Raw genomic sequence first — 16,017 nt, 5'->3', positions numbered from 1 at the left:
TTCTGCACTTACATCCGCGTTCCTGACAGAATACTTCGCTATACAATGGAAGTAGCAGAAGGTTTTCAGTACGCGATTCCACACAATGCAAAATCAATAATATAGTTTTCCTTCCTGACAGCTGTGTCCTCCTCACTTTTAAAATGGCTCCAACATTCTTTATGGATGAAGATCAGTTTAAAGATGTCACGAGGAAAAAGCTGTGAAAGTGAAAGTGATTGTAATTAATCAACAAGGCTGAAAGTTGTGCTTGAGGTGTCAGTCCATGGAAAAGTCCAGAAAATTAAAACCCATTCTGTATGTATTTCATGAAATTAATATTTTAATATTCAGTGATATTTCTGCACTGAAGGGAGATGAAATGGTTAATAGAGGAGTGTTCATGACCTCGCTGTGTTTGTGCTCCTCCTCCTCACACAGAACCAGGAAGTAACTCGTCATTTCGGAGAAAGCAAAACTGATCTCTCTCTCTCTCTCTCCCTCTGTGCGATTTCAGGAAAATGGCTGAGGCCAGTATTTCAGTAGCTCAGGACCAGTTCATGTGTCCAGTATGTTTGGATCTCCTGAAGAATCCGGTGACTATCCCCTGTGGTCACAGTTTCTGTAAGGTGTGTATTAATGGCTGCTGGGATCAGGAGGCTCAGAAGGGCGTCTACAGCTGTCCTCAGTGCAGAGACACTTTCACTACAAGGCCTGTTCTACGCAGAAACAACATGCTGGGTAAAGTGGTGAAGAAACTGAAGAAGACTGAAGTCCAGGCTGCTTCTCCTGCTCACTGTTACGCTGGACCTGGAGATGTGGAGTGTGATTTCTGCATTGGGAGAAAACACAAAGCCGTCAAGTCCTGTCTGATGTGTTTGGCTTCTTACTGTGAAACTCATCTGAAACCACATCTTGAAGTTCCTGCTTTGAAAAAACACACATTAATTGAAGCCTCAGCAAAACTCCAAGATAAGATCTGCTCTGAACATAACAAGCTGATTGAGATCTACTGTCGTACTGATCAAACCTTCATCTGTTATTTGTGTACGATGGATCATCACAAAGGTCATGACACCGTTGCAGCCGCAGCAGAAAGAGCTGAGAAACAGGTGAGAACTAGAAATCTTTCCAGAATTAAATCATCTTAATTATAGTTTCCCATCTAGAAACAGGTGCTTTAGTCAGTGATATGATTTGAACTTTAATTTCAATGTGTGTATCAATCAGAAGGATTTTGTAAAAGCTGATTAAAATTGTATGTGTTCTGGTGAACAGAGTGTTAAATTTATCTTCAGTGATGATCGTAATCTGGTCAGGGGTGGGTTTCCTTATAACGTTGCCCTTTAGAGCTAAATAGAGAGTTGAGAGACTCTCTTAAGCAACGAACGTTGTCTCTGTACGTGATTTTCCTGGACTCACTCGTAAGAAGGAGTCGAAAGAGCAACAGGACAAAGAGTGTCTTTGCAGTTCGCATCCCCGATATAGGCATTTGTAGTTGCTAAAGGCAATTGTACTGTCGTTGCTGAAGGCATGATCTCATCTCATCTCATTATCTCTAGCCACTTTATCCTGCTCTACAGGGTTGCAGGCAAGCTGGAGCCTATCCCAGCTGACTACAGGCGAAAGGCGGGGTACACCCTGGACAAGTCACCAGGTCATCACAGGGCTGACACATAGACACAGACAACCATTCACATTTACACCTACGGTCAATTTAGGAGTCACCAGTTAACCTAACCTGCATGTCTTTGGACTGTGGGGGAAACCGGAGCACCCGGAGGAAACCCACGCGGACACGGGGAGAACATGCAAACTCTGCACAGAAAGGCCCTCGCCAGCCACGGGGCTCGAACCAGGACCTTCTTGCTGTGAGGCGACAGCGCTAACCACTACACCACCGTGCCGCCGCTGAAGGCATTAGTAGTTGCTAAATTCAGTTGTTAAGGTCACATGGCACTCATTTTTAACCAAAATCTAATGAAATATAAAGTGTTTAAAATAATGTATAATATCATCTGGAAGCATTGCATATATAATGTGGTAATTCATTAATGAAACTATTTTATGTTTTTGGCAATTTCTTTTATTCCAAGCGTGTTTTTAATTAAATGAACAAACGTTCACACAAAAGAATGAGCAAATACTAAGCTAAATAATGAGGTAAATGTGTTCCCTGTGCTCGCTTATTTCACTGTTACCCCTGATTGTGCAGTCAGGATTATTTCAGCTGTTATCCACAGTGCAGAGTGAGTGATGTTCTCCCTTATAAGTGCATGTGCGAGAGAGAGAGGTTTTGATCTGTGTGTACTTAAGGAGGTTAAATATATATATATATCCAACCTTGTCTGTGTGTGTGTATGTGTATATATATTTTATATATAAAGTTGGATATACATATTCAACCTCCTTAGGTACACTACACACAGATCAAAACCTCTCTCTCTCTCTCTCTCTCTCTCACACACACACACACACACACACACAGTTAGAGGTGCAGAAATGTGTCTCATTTATAACACTAAATTAATCAATCACTCACCTAATGGAGCTAAATTTGATTAAAATATAGCAATATAAATGTGACATTTCAATATCCATACATAATTCCATAACATATTGAAATATGTTCATAGTGTTTTTGTACATTTATTTAATAATTAACTTGTGCTACGATGTTGTTCGGGAAAACCACGTTAGCTTGATGATGGATCTTAAGAGGTAATTAAAAACTCTCTTGGCCTGAAGAGGCTTTCGGGAAACCCACCCCAGATCAGTTAGTGAACATTTCTCTCTCTCACACACACACACACACACACACTACCTAACCTTCAGAGCGAAACATGAATGTACTTTGAACTGACATTAATATGGAACCAGTTTGCTCGTACTGTATAAAAAGCTGAATGTATTTTATTTGTCCTCAGAGTGAGTTAAAGGAGGAATGGATGAAATCCCAGCAGAGAATCCAGGAGAAGCAGAAGAAGGTGCAGGAGCTGAAACAGGCTGTGGACACTATCAAGGTGAGCAGTGAGCAGAGACAGAGCTGCTCCTAGAAACCCTACAACATGCACGAGTCATTTACAGTCCCAGTAAGAGAGGGAATGATAGATGAGCCTTAAATCTTGTGTGTGTCCTAACAGCTCAGTGCACAGACAGCAGTGGAGGACAGTGAGAGGATCTTTACTGAGCTGATCAGCGCCATGGAGAAAAAGCACTCGGAGGTGACGGAGCTGATCAGAGATCAGGAGAAGGCTGAACTGAGTCGAGCTGAACGACTCCTGCAGCAACTGGAGCAGGAGATTGCTGATCTTCAGAGGAGAGTCACTGAGCTGGAGCAGATTTCACACACGCACGATCACATCCATTTCCTCCAGGTAACACTCACTGTCTGATCTACAGAGCCAGCTGTTCCTCACACACACTCTAAAACACCTCTCATTAAGGGAACAATAAATGTCCCTGTCTGGCATCGCAAGTGGGTTTTACATTTCATTTGCTTCCGGTAGGTTTTAGCTTCTGGACGTTGGCCTCCTCCATTTCAGAGACCAAATTTTCACACATCCAGCGTCACTGTCCATCAGCATCTCTCATTTGATGGCGTGAGGAATTGTCTCTCAGATCTGAAAAAGAAACTCCAGGAATTCTGTGAGGAGGAATTCAACAAAATCCCTCTACATGGTAAGAGGAGCTGTTCCTGCTAAACACAGTGACGTGTTATTTCTTAGCGATGCTCCTGCTTTCTTTTCTGCAGACACTTTATTCACCCAACACTTTTGAACTAAAACGCTCATTTAAAATGAATAAACTGACTTGATCACTTAAACTTTTTTCCATATTTTACACAAACTCATGTTTCCATTTTTCATTCCACAGCTGCAGCAGTTCAGATAATTTCAGTCCCAGAACCACAGAGCAGAGAAGAATTTCTGAAATGTACATCTAACACACACACTTCACATAAATATTGTGTGTATTAAACCCAACATGTTCACATTGTTCAGTTTGTTTTTCTCTTTTATTTTAGATTTCTGTTATCTGACTCTGGATCCCAACACGACACATCGTTACCTCATTCTGTCTGAGAAGAATAGAGTGGTGAGAGACAGTGAGAGAGAGCAGTGTTACTTTGATCATCCAGAGAGATTTGACTCCAGGTTTCAGGTGTTGTGTAAGGAGAGTGTGTGTGGACGCTGTTACTGGGAGGTGGAGTGGAGCAGTGCTGGTGGTGATGTGTCCATATCAGTCTCATATAAAGACATCAGAAGGAAAGGAGAGGGTGATGAGTGTGGATTTGGATACAACAATCAGTCCTGGAGTGTGGAGTGTTCTTCTTCTCTCTCTTTCTGGCACAACAACTTTCTGACTGATCTCGGAGTTCCATCACCCTCCAGAATAGGAGTGTATGTGGATCACAGTGCAGGAACTCTGTCCTTCTACAGCGTTTCTGACACGATGAAGCTCCTCCACAGAGTCCACACCACATTCACTCAGCCTCTACATGCTGGATTTGGGTTCGAATTGTTTTCTGGTTCTACTGTGAGATTGTGTGATCCAGAATAAAGAAGTGTGTAGTGTTTTATGTAAACTTCCTGCATGTTGTTGCTCAGTCGTCTATTTCACGAGAACACAATCCAGCTGCACAAAAAACTCATTTTAATATTTAAATTAAAACATATTAATAATTTTTAAATAATTAAAAAGGAAGGTGGCACGGTGGTGTAGTGGTTAGCGCTGTCGCCTCACAGCAAGAAGATCCGGGTTCAAGCCCCGTGGCCGGCGAGGGCCTTTCTGTGCAGAGTTTGCATGTTGTCCGCGTGGGTTTCCTCCGGGTGCTCTGGTCCCCCCCAGTCCAAAGACATGCAGGTTAGGTTAACTAGTGACTCTAAATTGACCGTAGGTGTGAATGTGAGTGTGAATGGTTGTCTGTGTCTATGTGTCAGCCCTGTGATGACCTGGCGACTTGTCCAGGGTGTACCCCGCCGTTCGCCCATAGTCAGCTGGGATAGGCTCCAGCTTGCCTGTGACCCTGTAGAACAGGATAAAGCAGCTACAGATAATGAGATGAGATGTTAAAAATTAACTGTCAGACAAGAAAGTTGTCAAATTTAAAAAGAATGATCTCCTGACTTAACCATCCATCCATTATCTGTAGTTGCTTATCTTGTATAGGGTCGCAGGCAAGCTAGAGTCTATTCCAGCTGACTATGGGCGAGAGGCAGGGTAAACTCTGGACAAGTCGCCAGGTCATTGCAGGATTGACATAGAGACAACCAACCATTCACACGTACACCTATGGTCAATTTAGAGCCACCAATTAACCTAACCTGTATGTCCTTGGACTGTGGAGGAAACCAGAGCACTCGGAGGAAACTCACACAGACACAGAGAACATACAAACTCCACACAGAAAGGCCCTCGCCGGCCGCGAACCCAGGACCTTCTTGCTGTGAGGCGACAGTGCTAACCACTACACCACCATGCTGCCCTTAGCATTATAAAGTTCTGTTTGTTTCATATGAAGCAGCATCTCATTAAATAACTAATAAACAATAGTAAAGCCAGAACCGAACAACATTTTAAACCTGTTCAAGTCACACTATATAAAAATATCACTTCTGGAATGAATTAGATTTTTCTGCTTGTGTTCTAAGATGTAAAATCCACATTCACTTTTTAAAATCTGAAGTTGTGTCTAAACCCTGAGATTTGATTGTAAAACATTGAATAATATTTAAACTCCATTAGAACATACAGTACATGATTGGTTCAGGCTGCCGATGTTGTGCTCATCCCATATTCAGCCTGGATGATGACTGGTCCGCAGATAGAGCCTTATAAATCCAGGTTTATCTGTGAGTTTGGGATTTTTATTCAAATATTACGATCAAAGCTTTGCAAAATAAAAGCTAAGAGCACAGGAGAATAAAGCTTTTAATACTGCGGTCAGGATGTCAGCCGCTGTCTTGATATGCAACAGCGTTTTTTTTCTCCACTTTCGATGGATATTTTTAGATTATTTAATCTGTGGGAAATAAGTACAGCGTCTTAAATATGTGTTTGTGAAAATCACTGTAAACCTACAACTGACTTTTTCCTCCAAAAAACATCTCTTTTAATGTTGTCCCTGGTGAAAAATAAATGTGCTAAGTGTACTAAAATTTAGCATACTTTTGTGTACTTGAAGCCACACTAATCATCAATATACTTCGTGTGTTTATGATTAGTTAACTTGAGGCATGCTATTTTGGAACAACTAATTTTGTACTAAATATATTTTAATTGTAATTAAATTGTAGAAAAGTGCAACTTGAAGTGTATTTAGTGTACTTTTATGTGCTAAAGTGGAACAACTTAAACAAAGTATATTTTGTATACTTTAAGTATATGACTTTATATGTACTAATATATGCTTAATTAATCAAATTAAAGTGTACTTTGTATTATAGGTACCTTAAAATAAGTACACTTTAGAAATTACACAACTTTCACTTAAAGTATATTTTAGTATATTTCTATAAAATGTAATATAGTATAATCATTTTAAAGTGTGTTAAAAGTGTTAGCGTGAAAGCGTGATGTTAGTATACTTTTTATACATTTACAAAAAGTACAATTTGTGTAAGTACATTTTCAATATACTATTGAAAATATGAATATACTTTAAATACAATAAAGTACTTTTTTTTTTCCGCCAGGGGTCATCTATTGTCTGTGTGAATAATGATGATAAATCTGTCTCTGTGAACTGGATCTGTCTGTGGTCTGGCTCCTGATTTAGATTCTGAACATGATTGTTGGAAAAACTTATTTTTTAAAAAATCCTTTTCATTTTCAATAAAATAAAGCAACAAATCTGTTACAGTGCTGTTTTCTGATTGGTCAGAAGGTGTTGATTAATTTTCTATAACAGCAGCTCTGACAGGAGTGCAGATTTATACAAATGTGCTTGTTCTAATCCGTTCTCGTTTCTGTAGTAACGGCTCATTCAAGTGAAATTATTTTAGACCTGTGTGTTCACAGATAAAAAAATGAAAGAAACATGTCTCTGAACACTGTAATGTTCAACCTGGACATTTCTCCTCCAAACCAATAGAGGGCGCCATTACCCACATTTTGAATCACTTCACTCAATTCCCGTTTGTTCTTTTAAAAAGCACGTGGGCCTTCAGAAACTGTGAACCCTTTCAGTGTGTTAGTACACTGTAAAAAGAAAAATGCTGTAGAAATCCAGATAAATTCGAACAGCAATGTACTGTTTTTCCAACATGAAGTAAAAACACTGTAAAGGCTGATTTTTTAAGCTAAATACAAATTGATTGCTGACAGCAGACTGCTGTAAAATCTGACAATACAATGCAGTATTTTCTTTTTTTACTTCTTTTTCATTGAGCCACATGAAATAATCGACCTTGAGTCATCATTCACCCTCCTTTCTTGAAAGCAACACAAATTTCAGTCACATAATACTGAGAAATTAAAATTACATTTGTGAATCTGATTACCCAATTTGTGAGAGATAATTTATTTAATTTATTTAAAATGAGGCTGGACTTGGCATTCGGTCCGCACTGTTAGCTGATAGATCTGTTCTGAGCAGAGTTCTGGGACTAAGTCATGGTTTGGAATGTTTTGTTTCATGGGGAAATTTATTAAATTCAGCTCAGTTTTGTTTGGTCACCGTTACTACACCATTACTGCTGAAGCTCCTGTCAGGCGACTGAAGAATTTAGCTAAATTTCATTACTTCGCTCACAAATAGGGGAGCCATGTTCCATGCAGAAAAATAAAGGACGCCTACCACAGTGAGGCCCTGCTCCTATGGGTCACAACCACGGGCGATTGCTCTAAGACAACGAGGGAGGCTCAGCCTCCTCTAAAAATGACGAAAATCGTGTAGGATGAATTGCGCTAGGCTTATGTTATAGCCGACCTTATAACATTGCTATTTCAGATCCAGAATCATAGAAATATATGTGCTCAACCCAACTACAGTGTGAAATCATTCTGTTATAACTTTCCCCAGTTTGCCTAATGTGTGCGTGAGTTTTTCCCCCTCGTGACAGCGCGATGCAGCCCAGCCTCAGTGGACTTCAATGGCATTTGGGAGCTATGCGCTTTTTAATATTAAAATGCAAGACGATTATTGGACAAATACTGCGAAAATGCCCGCCCCACGGACTCCCAGCCTCAGTGGACTTCAATGGCATTTGGGAGCTATACGCTTGTCAATCTCAAAATGCAAGACGGTTATTGGACAAATACTGCGAAAATGCCCGCCCCACAGACTCCCAGCCTCACAGTGGGAGGGACATGGCGGTTTCCGTGAGGAGACTGGTGATTGGTGAAAGCGGCCGGATATTTTCTTTGATTGACAGCTCGTTTCAACTATAGACAGGCAGCGGTGAATTTCAGTTCAGTCCCATGCGGATTCGCAAGTGCTGTGGTGTATTATAAGAGATCAGCTTACATTTCGATTTCATTCATTACATACGGTTTCTACCAGCTTTTTTAGTTTCTATATATTTTCATTGTAAATAAAGTGTAAATATAGTGTTGTCAAGTTTGCTATCTTAGTTCCAGAAATTTCGTTTATTTGAGTGACTGAACTTGAACTTGAGGGGGCTAGTCAGCTAGCAAGAAAGCTGCGCACGGATGCCAAGCATTGCTGATTTAATTTTGGTGAAGCCATTTGCCAGTCTTCCTTTTGAGGAAAAAATTAAAATTAAAGAGGAGGGTAGACCAATGCCTCAAATTGACTTGGTGAAAAAGGTAGGGAATAATACTCGTTCCTTTCAGCTCTCCTGGTACGAGAAAGTGAATTGGCTAACAGCAAGTGACCCACATCAACAACAGTAAATAGGCTACTTTCGTAATATGTCACGGATGGACCAAAAATATAGAATCTATTTAAAATGTTTATGCTGAGTAATATTATATTGGAATATATATTTTTCTGGATATGAATTAAACACCGCTACAATTTGGAAAACATTTTTAAACAAAAACACAGCCGAGAACATTTCACACTACAGACCTGGATTAAAAGTGAAGGGTTATCAAAATTGTCAATAAAACATTTCTCAGTCAAAATAAGTAAAATATAGGGAAAGTGTCATTGAATGAAATGTGTGGCACCCAGCTCTATGTTTGGCTCCCCAAGGTCAGTGCTTGTGCCTATTCCAGAACACTCTGCTGTTACTGCTGAGGTTCCTGACAAAGAGCTGCTTTCAATAATGATCAATTTTTAAACAACATGCCACAATTTTAAAATATAAAATGTTAAAATATACCCCCCCCCAACACCACCATCATGTATATTGGACAGTAGGCTAATGGGCCAAAAGAACCTGTTATTTCACAGTTTGTGACCCTGCCAACAATCAGCCAGATCAGAGGCATGGGCAAAATTGATGTGTTTTTTTTTCTTTTAAAATCTGGAAATATTATAACCGACCAGCCTCCCCTGTTTGAAAGACTACCAGCCGCCACTGGTCACAACCACCACGAACCCAGTGACGCACCAGTGGTGATAAATTGTAACTTAAATCATGGTCTCAAGAACGTATTAAGATTCATACTCCATGTCTGAAGTGCTTTATTACCAACAGACATTAGAAATAAACCGAATGGATAACTTTTCAGTTCTAAACTCCGATTGGTACTGAAATCAGTGTTAACAGATAAACTCAGTCACTTTCTGTCACAACTGAACAGGCTTCTCTCGTGGACATATTGTCACAGCTGAATACATAAGACAATGTATAAAGGTAGATGGCCTTTCGATTTCATAAAATCGGTGAAATTTAGTTCCCTCTGAAATGTGCATATTTCTGTAATATCTCACAAAATATCAGGCCATTCTGTGGCTGGGAAGTTATTTAACTTGAGGGGATTAAAGCAAATAATGTGCATGAAATCGCTTGCTTTGCACAGTCAAGCAGACAGAGGAAGTCCGTGTGCGCATGCACAGGTTTACCACCTTCTTCTTCCTTTGGATTTTGCGGCAGCTGGCATCCACAGCGTTGCATTACTGCCATCTACGGGTTTACCTTTGACCATGAACTGACAGTTCCATCATTCTGTCACTAAACAAACAGCTGATCACACCGAGGTGCTCGCTGACCGCCGATATTTATTAGTTTGGTCCTGCGTTTCCTTTCCTTCACAACATATCTTTTCTTCTCGCTTTCTGTTACTGTAGTCGGGCTTTCACATTTCATTCGCACACTCACGTCCTCCATTGTTCTCTCCTGTTTCAAATTTGTATCCGACAATGCCTTGCATGAACGGGGAAAGCCCACCACATGATGCATGACGTAGTATCTTGAATTGTGTCATGGTGAAGCAGGAAAAAATAGCAAAGAATTTAGGGCCACATGGAGATAAATTCATTAATTGTTCTCATCTCATTATCTCTAGCCGCTTTATCCTATTTTACAGGGTCGCAGGCAAGCTGGAGCCTATCCCAGCTGACTACGGACGAAAGGCAGGGTACACCCTGGACAAGTCGCCAGGTCATCACAGGGCTGACACATAGACACAGACAACCATTCACACCTACGGTCAATTTAGAGTCACCAGTTAACCTAACCTGTATGTCTTTAGACTGTGGGGGAAACCGGAGCACCCGGAGGAAACCCACGCAGACACGGGGAGAACATGCAAACTCCGCATAGAAAGGCCCTCGCCGGCCACGGGGCTTCTTGCTGTGAGGCGACAGCGCTAACCACTACACCACCGTGCCGCCCCCCGTTAATTGTTCTGTTGTTTTAAAAAAAAAAAAAACTAATAAAATTGGAAGTCTGTGATTCAAATTCAGTAGTTTTTGGTCCACTAAACAAAAATAATTGGGTGTCAGGGAAAATTCTTTTTATGACCTACACTTGAAAAATCTGAAAGGCAGGCTCGCTTTAAGTGTGACACAGAGGCCACAAAAATAAAAACTTTTTGAATAGAAGCATAAAATGAGATTGTTCAAAAATGCTAAGATTTATTAAATAAAATTACACTGTTACACTTTAACAAGTTTCATTAAACATCATGATATAAAAGTTATTAACTTTAACTCATCCATAATGTATTAACTATAAATTAAACAAATGCATTGACACTCAAAAGATCATTAAAACAATCACAAAAAATAATTATATCTCAGTTCTTTGTGTTCTGCTTCTCCACAAACTGAAAATAACAAAAAATCTGGGTGTGCAAATAATTCATGAAACTTTAAAACATTCCTCCTTATTTTCCATGAACATCTCTCTTCCCGGGGCAGCACGGTGGTGTAGTGGTTAGCACTGTTGCCTCACAGCAAGAAGGTCCGGGTTCGAGCCCCGTGCCCGGCGAGGGCCTTTCTGTGTGGAGTTTGCATGTTGTCCACGTGGGTTTCCTCCGGTTTCCCCCACAGTCCAAAGACATGCAGGTTAGGTTAACTGGTGACTCTAAATTGACCGTAGGTGTGAATGTGAATGGTTGTCTGTGTCAGCCCTGTGAGCTGGCAACTTGTCCAGGGTGTACCCTGCCTTTCACCCGTAGTCAGCTGGGATAGGCTCCAGCTTGCCTGCGACCCTGTAGAACAGGATAAAGCGGCTAGAGATAACGAGATGAAATGAGATCTCTCTTCTCTGAACAGTCAACAGTTCAACAAAGTTTTCTTTTCTGTGTGGACCTGCAGACCATGGTTAAACAGTGAACAGAGCTCTCTCTCTCACTCACTATGTGCATTACTTCCTTCTCCAGGTTTATTGATTATCATTCCCTGCAGCACCAAGTATCTGTTTGTCTTTTGAAACCCTGGAGTTAAACTCTGAACAGGCCTGCTCAACGTTGAGGGTGATCAAGAGCTCACTCCTCATGAGCTCCACGCCGCACCTGTTCCTGCTGCCACTCCGTTTGTCAGTCATTCTGGAAAAGATCCTTTCCACATATCCAGTGGATGCTGGGATGCTCAGGATGTGGCTGATGATGGTCAGCATATTCGGCAGGTCACCTACTTGAAAGACAGCCATTCAACCTGGCAGCTACATCTTTGGACTTCCATTCATCTTCTGCACCTTCTCTGAGCCCTTCAGAATGGGATTTACTATGATGCATTCATCATAAAGTTCATCCATGTTGAGTTTTTGGATGAGGTTGAGGACCCTCTCAGTGTCCCTGAAGGAAAGCATGCCCTGGTGCAGACAGAGATTGCAGGGAGAACAGCCATCTGTCCTCTGAAAGTTGAACCAGTTTTCAGTGTATGAAATTGGTGTGTTGAGAAATGCAGTGAAATCTGCCCTTGCCTTGTTTCCATCATGTGAGAGGAGATGCTGCAGCTTCACTTTTGTTAAGCGGCCATAAAACTGGTCATCTCTTCTCTGTGTGACTTTTATCTTGAAGGTAAACATGATGGGATATAACTCAACACAGGTGGCTGAATCACTTCCCAGCTTCTTTACAAATTCCTCAAAGAGGGAGAGCATGTTATTGCAGAACAGAAGGTGAACCTCCACATCAGCAGCATCTTCCTCAGTTGAGTCTTCAAAGCCCTGATGTCTCTGGGACACTCTTCCCCCAGGCTGATGAAGTAAGACCTGAGAGCAGTCCAGGTTTGAATAAGCCAAGAGATGGCTGGATCGAGGGAAAGCCATCTTGTTGAAACATGTCGCAGAATCTCCCAGAACTCATCTCATTATCTCTAGCCGCTTTATCCTGTTCTACAGGGTTGCGGGCAAGCTGGAGCCTATCCCAGCTGACTACGGGCAAAAGGCGGGGTACACCCTGGACAAGTCACCAGGTCATCACAGGGCTGACACATAGACACAGACAACCATTCACACTCACATTCACACCTACGGTCAATTTAGAGTCACCAGTTAACCTAACCTGCATGTCTTTGGACTGTGGAGGAAACCGGAGCACCCGGAGGAAACCCACACGGACACGGGGAGAACATGCAAACTCCGCACAGAAAGGCCCTTGCCGGCCGTGGGGCTCGAACCCGGACCTTCTTGCTGTGAGGCGACAGCGCTAACCACTACACCACCGTGCCGCCCCTCCTGGAACTCATCTCATCTCATCTCATTATCTCTAGCCGCTTTATCCTTCTACAGGGTCGCAGGCAAGCTGGAGCCTATCCCAGCTGACTATGGGCGAAAGGCGGGGTACACCCTGGACAAGTCGCCAGGTCATCACAGGGCTGACACATAGACACAGACAACCATTCACACTCACATTCACACCTACGGTCAATTTAGAGTCACCAGTTAACCTAACCTGCATGTCTTTGGACTGTGGAGGAAACCAGAGCACCCGGAGGAAACCCACACGGACACGGGGAGAACATGCAAACTCCACACAGAAAGGCCCTTGCCGGCCGTGGGGCTCGAACCCGGACCTTCTTGCTGTGAGGCGACAGCGCTAACCACTACACCACCGTGCCGCCCCTCCTGGAACTCCACATCACAAAATTTGCAAAACTCTTTGAAGGATTCCCTCCATTTAGCAGATGTGGAGAAGTGGCCATAGACCTTCAGCACAACATTTTCCACATCTACAGTGAGCTGGTCGAGAGCATGCTTCACCATGTTGTGTATAATATGGGCATGGCAGTTATCCCGCAGCAGATCTTTGTGCTTTTTCTTCAGCTTGGTGAAGACAGAGCTGTGGATGCCATAACTTACAGAAGTATTGTCTGCACAAAGTGCTGTAACTTGATCTAATGATAAGCCAAATTTATCAAGGGATTGTTGAGGGCATGACATAAGGGCAAAGATGGAGGCGCACATAGACACAGTGGTTCAGTGCTCTCCTTTTTGGTGCTTTGTTTGGCTGTTTGTGTGCGAGTTGTTATTCGTCACGATAACATTCTGTAGGGCGAACAACTTCTACAGCCTGCAGGATCTCATTGAAATGGGATTACACAGCGAGTGGGTGGTTACAGCAGAGTTTCTCTGCTGACATCTTGCTGGATATCGCTAGACCCCCCAGCTCTCCATGGATTACCATCCCCGTGGGAAGGCGACGAAGGCGGTGAAGGGAGAGGAGGCAAAAGCGAGGCTGCAGAACCAGCGTGCTGGTAAGGCTACGAAGTTGGAAACACAAACCACCACTTCCTAGTGCCTTCCTCCCCAATGCCAGATCTCTCACTAAGAAGATGGATGAACTGAAACTACAGGTTGCAACGAACAACATTGTGAAGCACAGCTGCATCCTGCTCTTCACAGAGACCTGGCTTCACTCATCCATTCCAGACACAGCTGTCGAGCGAGCAGGTCATACATTACACTGGCACAACAGGACCAGGGATTCCGGTAAGTTGTCTGCAGTTTGCTAAAGATCACGTGGACAAGCCAGAAGGCTATTGGAAAAATGTTTTGTGGACGGATGAGACCAAAATAGAACTTTTTGGTTTAAATGAGAAGCGTTATGTTTGAAGAAAGGAAAACGTTGCATTCCAGCATAAGAACCTTATCACATCTGTGAAACATGGTGGTGGTAGTATCATGGTTTGGGCCTGTTTTGCTGAATCTGGGCCAGGACAGCTTGCCATCATTAATGGAACAATGAATTCTGAATTATACCAGCAAATTCTAAAAGAAAATGTCAGGACATCTGTCCATGAACTGAATCTCAAGAGAAGGTGGGTCATGCAGCAAGACAACAACCCTAAGTATACAAGTTATTCTACCAAAGAATAGTTAAAGAAGAATAAAGTTAATGTTTTGGAATGGCCAAGTCAAAGTCCTGACCTTAATCCAATCGAAATGTTGTGGGAAGACCTGAAGCGAGCAGTTAATGTGAGGAAACCCACCAACATCCCAGAGTTGAAGCTGTTCTGTATGGAGGAATGGGCTAAAATTCCTCCAAGCCAGTGTGTAGGACTGGATCAACAGTTACCGGAAACGTTTAGTTGCAGTTATTGCTGCACAAGGGGGTCACACCAGACACTGAAAGCAAAAGTTCACATACTTTTGCCACTCACAGATATGTCATATTGGATCATTTTCCTCAATAAATAAATCTCATTATCTCTAGCCGCTTTATCCTGTTCTACAGGGTCGCAGGCAAGCTGGAGCCTATCCCAGCTGACTACGGGCGAAAGGCGGGGTACACCCTGGACAAGTCGCCAGGTCATCACAGGGCTGACACATAGACACAGACAACCATTCACACTCACACCTACGGTCAATTTAGAGTCACCAGTTAACCTAACCTGCATGTCTTTGGACTGTGGGGGAAACCGGAGCACCCGGAGGAAACCCACGCGGACACGGGGAGAACATGCAAACTCCACACAGAAAGGCCCTCGCCGGCCCCGGGGCTCAAACCCAGGACCTTCTTGCTGTGAGGCGACAGCGCTAACCACTACACCACCGTGCCGCCTCAATAAATAAATGACCAAGTATAATATTTTTGTCTCATTTGTTTAACTGGGTTCTCTTTATCTACATTTAGGACTGGTGTGAAAATCTGATGATGTTTTAGGTCATATTTCTGCAGAAATATATGGCCCTTTTCCAGCTCATTTCAGCTCGCTTCAGCTCACTTCAGCCCGACATGGCTTACGTTTCGACTACCTTAGAGCAGCACGACTCAGCTCGCTTCAGCCCTGCTTAGCACCCAAAACTCGCACGGTTTTGGAGTAGGGCTGAAGCGAGCCAAACCGAGCCGAGTGAGGCTAGGGGCGTGAGCAGACACTCCCCTGTGCACTGATTGGTGAGGAGGAGTGTCCTCACATGCCCACACACGCCCCGCGAGCACGCTGGGATCTGTAAACACCGTAAACCCGGAAGAAGAAGAATTACGAATTACGAGAATTTCTGAAGCCTTATGCGCCTCGCCTCATCTATACGCTCTTGCCAGTATCTGTTGGCGTTGTCGGTGACAACAAGCCACAGCACCAAGACCAGCAACACTAACGACTCCATGTTTATTGTTTACTATCCAGGTCATGAGACTACCGCTTAAAAGATCACTGATGTCACTGTTTGCGCCGCCTAACGACATCACGTGACGTCCACCCACTTTCGCTAACTCCACCCAATGTGTCCACCC

At 42.8% G+C, this 16,017-nt stretch overlaps 1 protein-coding gene across 1 annotated transcript; it reads left to right on the top strand.

Moving 5' to 3' along the window:
* The first annotated feature begins 435 nt into the window (after window positions 1-435).
* On the top strand, window positions 436-4,567 carry LOC132872305 (tripartite motif-containing protein 16-like). Its single transcript, XM_060907064.1, has 6 exons — window positions 436-1,091; window positions 2,907-3,002; window positions 3,123-3,356; window positions 3,489-3,660; window positions 3,856-3,915; window positions 4,007-4,567. The coding sequence occupies exons 1-6, from the start codon at window positions 501-503 to the stop codon at window positions 4,540-4,542; spliced, it is 1,689 nt and encodes a 562-aa protein (XP_060763047.1). The 5' UTR covers window positions 436-500; the 3' UTR covers window positions 4,543-4,567.
* The last annotated feature ends 11,450 nt before the right edge of the window (window positions 4,568-16,017 follow it).

Source organism: Neoarius graeffei, chromosome 2 (assembly GCF_027579695.1).
Source record: "Neoarius graeffei isolate fNeoGra1 chromosome 2, fNeoGra1.pri, whole genome shotgun sequence".
NCBI classification, from domain to species: domain Eukaryota; kingdom Metazoa; phylum Chordata; class Actinopteri; order Siluriformes; family Ariidae; genus Neoarius; species Neoarius graeffei.
The sequence above is the reverse complement of the archived record's forward strand: the minus strand, read 5'-3'. Positions and strand labels throughout refer to the sequence as shown.